Source organism: Oryza glaberrima, chromosome 2 (genome assembly GCF_000147395.1).
Source record: "Oryza glaberrima chromosome 2, OglaRS2, whole genome shotgun sequence".
Taxonomy (NCBI): Eukaryota; Viridiplantae; Streptophyta; class Magnoliopsida; order Poales; family Poaceae; genus Oryza; species Oryza glaberrima.
Window position 1 is genome coordinate 21601674 of NC_068327.1, and position 3438 is coordinate 21605111.

General features: G+C 48.1%; 1 protein-coding gene across 1 annotated transcript; it reads right to left on the reverse strand.

Moving 5' to 3' along the window:
• LOC127764543 (protein SENSITIVE TO PROTON RHIZOTOXICITY 1-like) lies at window positions 1-3229 on the reverse strand. The gene is made up of 2 exons (XM_052289437.1): window positions 2026-3229; window positions 1-262 (listed from the first exon to the last, which is right to left on the reverse strand). Exon 1 carries the CDS (start codon window positions 3191-3193, stop codon window positions 2048-2050), a length of 1146 nt encoding a protein of 381 aa, XP_052145397.1. The 5' UTR covers window positions 3194-3229; the 3' UTR covers window positions 1-262; window positions 2026-2047.
• Between the last annotated feature and the right edge of the window lie 209 nt (window positions 3230-3438).

Sequence of the window (3438 nt, forward strand, 5' to 3'; positions counted from 1 at the left end):
TACCAACGGTTAATATCTTTCATCATTTGGTATTTCGACTGCTTCGGAAACAGATACCACTACTTTCCAGGTTATAAAGATCCTTGTCATGGGTAAAAGAGAGTTGCATAACAGGCTAACAGCTAGAGCAACAGCGAGCGGTAAAAGATGGGGAGACCAGGGGAAGAGAGAGAGAGAGAGACAGAGGCAAGCCGGGGGAAGGTCTGTTCTTCACAGGACCCTTCTTCATTCATCTTCCCAGTCATCTCTTCCTACCATAGGCCTGCAAGATAGAAATAATGAGATCACAATTTGCAAACATTGTAGTTTGTAATAAAGGAATTTTCAGTCACAGCCGCCAAATAATATGGATTCAATCTAGTCAAAATGATACATAACTTTCGGATAAGGCTATATAAACATGTAAGTTAATCAACGGATCTCTTTATTCCTCATGAAAATATCCTTCCCAGATTTGAGTTTTGCAAATAGTATGGATTTATGTACTGTATGGTAAGCCTTTTCTAATTTGGTCCTTGGCATGCATAACCTGTTGAAAAGTAAGGATCACCTGTTACCTCCTGTGAGGTACCAGAAAACCATCAGACATGATTCATCCGATCATGTGGAATTTATCTCATTCAGTATACCTACAATTAACAACACACGAGCAAGAGCAATATAACCCATATTCCTCTCCAGTGTATGATGAATAAGGACACCAATCTCTCTTAGACAGATGAAATTCTTAACATTTCCAAGATGATAAGAAATTTACAAACAAAACTTTCCTTCCAAGTGAAATACCCAAATGCATTGGTGAAGAGTAAAATTAAATAAAATGCATGATACTTCACAATCTTTGCACAATGGGAAATAAAAGCATATGCAAGAAAAAATAAGTGCCATTAATAATCATTGAGGTGAAAGCATATGTAGAGGAAAAGAAAACATAATATTTCCACAAAACCGTTAGCTTCGCAGTATATAAAGAAAGGCGGGAAGCACCTTAAAACAGAGGACAAGTGGGCTGTGATGTGCTCCTCATAGTGCGGTTGCGGAAAAGAGACAAAACCCAGATTTGATACTTGGAATAGGTAAGGTTATTTTTGTTCAAAAACAAAGACACTAAGCCGCTAAGCGACAACAGAGACTAATTGGAGAAAGATCACATTACTGCCTTACTGGTCAGCAGAAGGATTACACAACAAATACGCGAATCTTTATCAGTACTCGCCAACAGGTGAACGCCCAATAAATTCAAGACAAGTGCCATACTGCCATGCACGACATCATCTTTTCTGCTAGTAGGAAGTTTCATACGTACACAAACCCTAACTATTGGTAGTATATATACTAGCACATTAGAGAAAATATGTGCCCTGAACCAAAAATGAACTTAATATGGGACAGAGGGAGTATTTATCACCTAACTAATAGAACACAAAACAGATGGGCATGCCATTGTCGAGGACAAACCCACAAAAATGGCAGCAAAGGTTGAAAGACCTTCCATACAGCATATTACGAAAGTTGCACTCATAAAGTTAGTTATACTCCCTTTTCCGGCCTAACCTAAACAAGAGCATGAATACTTTGAAAGTCCCATATTCAAGAAGGAAAAGGAAAAAGATTAAGTATTTGAACCTCTATTCACACAGGATTTAAAACAACCAGAGGAATGAACCAGCTAAACACATACAAAATTTCCCCCACCCACTAAGTTTAGTTCTCTACCTACAACCTTGCATCTAGCTAGGTTCATTCAGGCCTCGCTACTATAAATTAAGGTGACTAACAATCTTTCCATGAACATCTAACATACTCAAATTAAGTTGCATAGAAGAAGATGATTTGTCAAGTCGACACATCCAGTACATCATGATTTCAGTGATTAGCAGAACAATGTAGCAATTCGTCTTTTCATTTTCCTTCTTTCTGCCTTTGAAAGGGTTTCTATCAGCTAATTAGTCCTATCATCAGTATCTCAACCAAATTTCCTTAAATATATGCAACAAAATGGCAGGAAGATAAAGAAGCTCTTACCCAAATTGCTCTTGCTGCACTGCTAATGTCCAGCTTCTGACGGCACAGACCAATTGGGGGCAACAGCGCCACCTCTGAGCTCCTCCATCCACTCCTGGAAGAACTTCGGATCAAAACCACCCTCCTCATCCTCCTCTCGATCACAATTCGCTTCAACTCCTCCTTCCTCCATCATAGAAATCGATGCCTCTGCAGCCGCTGTCGCCACACCCTTGTTCGGCTCGGCGATCGCCGGCGTGTGGCCTTCGAAGAGAGCGAGATGGCCGAACAGCTTGTCCTTGCGGGAGAAGGTGGTGCCGCAGGAGCAGCGCCACTGCGCCTCCTCGCCGCAGTGGCGGATGTGGCTCCGGAGGTCGGCGAGGACGGCGAAGCGCTTCTTGCCGCCGCAGCGCTCGCAGGCGTAGAGCTTGGGGCAGTGGCTCCGCCGAAAGTGGTTGCGCGCGCACACGGCCGACTTGAGCGGCCGGAAGCGGCGGTGCGCGCGGTTCCGGTTGCAGCCGGCGTAGGGGCACGAGAACCGCACCTCCCGGCCGGCAGGCGGCTTCGGCTGGCCGGGCCTGGAGAGCGCGTCCAGGGTCTTGAAGCGGTCGCCGTGGGCGCGCATGTGCATCCGGAGGTTGGCGTCGCGGCGGAACCCCTTGCCGCAGATGTCGCAGAAGTGGACGTGCTCCGCGAGAAGCTCGGAGGCGTCGAGCTCGACGACGTCGTAGTCGCCGTCGCCCTTGGCTGCTTCTTGCGGGGGTTCCTGAGGCACGGAGACCACCACGGGGGGGAGCTCCTGGACGGTAGTAGCCGGAGGCGGAGGTGGAGCCGGGAGGGAGGCGACGGTGGAAGAGAGGAGGGAGGCGGCGTTGAGGACGACGAGGTGGGCGGCGGAGGAGATCTCGGAGGAGACGGAGTGGATGTCGGAGGAAGAGAGGGGCCCGGATTCTCCGGATATAGATGCGGCGATGCGGCGGCGGACGGCGGCCATGCGGTCGCCGAGAGCAACCAGCCGGAGGAGCGCGTCGCGGGCATCCCCGTCTCCTCCTCCGGCTCCGGCGCCGCCGGCCCCGCCGACGAGGGCGCCAGAGGGATCCCCTACTTCCATGGCCAGCGTCGGCGCCGTGGCAGCCGTTGGTGGCGCGACGGAGCCGCCGCCGGCGAGTAGGTGGGTGGTGGACTTCATTTCCCAACCTTTTTTTTTCTAACTTCGCTTTGGCATCACGACGCGTTTGACGGCTTTGAGGTTTGTGATACCTTTTGCGCGCAGGTCCCTGCAATTGGTAAATTTTGCAAGTATTTCCATTGCCCCCTTTTTTTTTTTCTTTTCTTTTCCAAAGGATGACGCTACATAATGTGAATAAATAAAGTGGCTTTTCAGTTATACCATTTTGCTTTTATGTTGCACATTTGCACATCCAGTTATGGCTA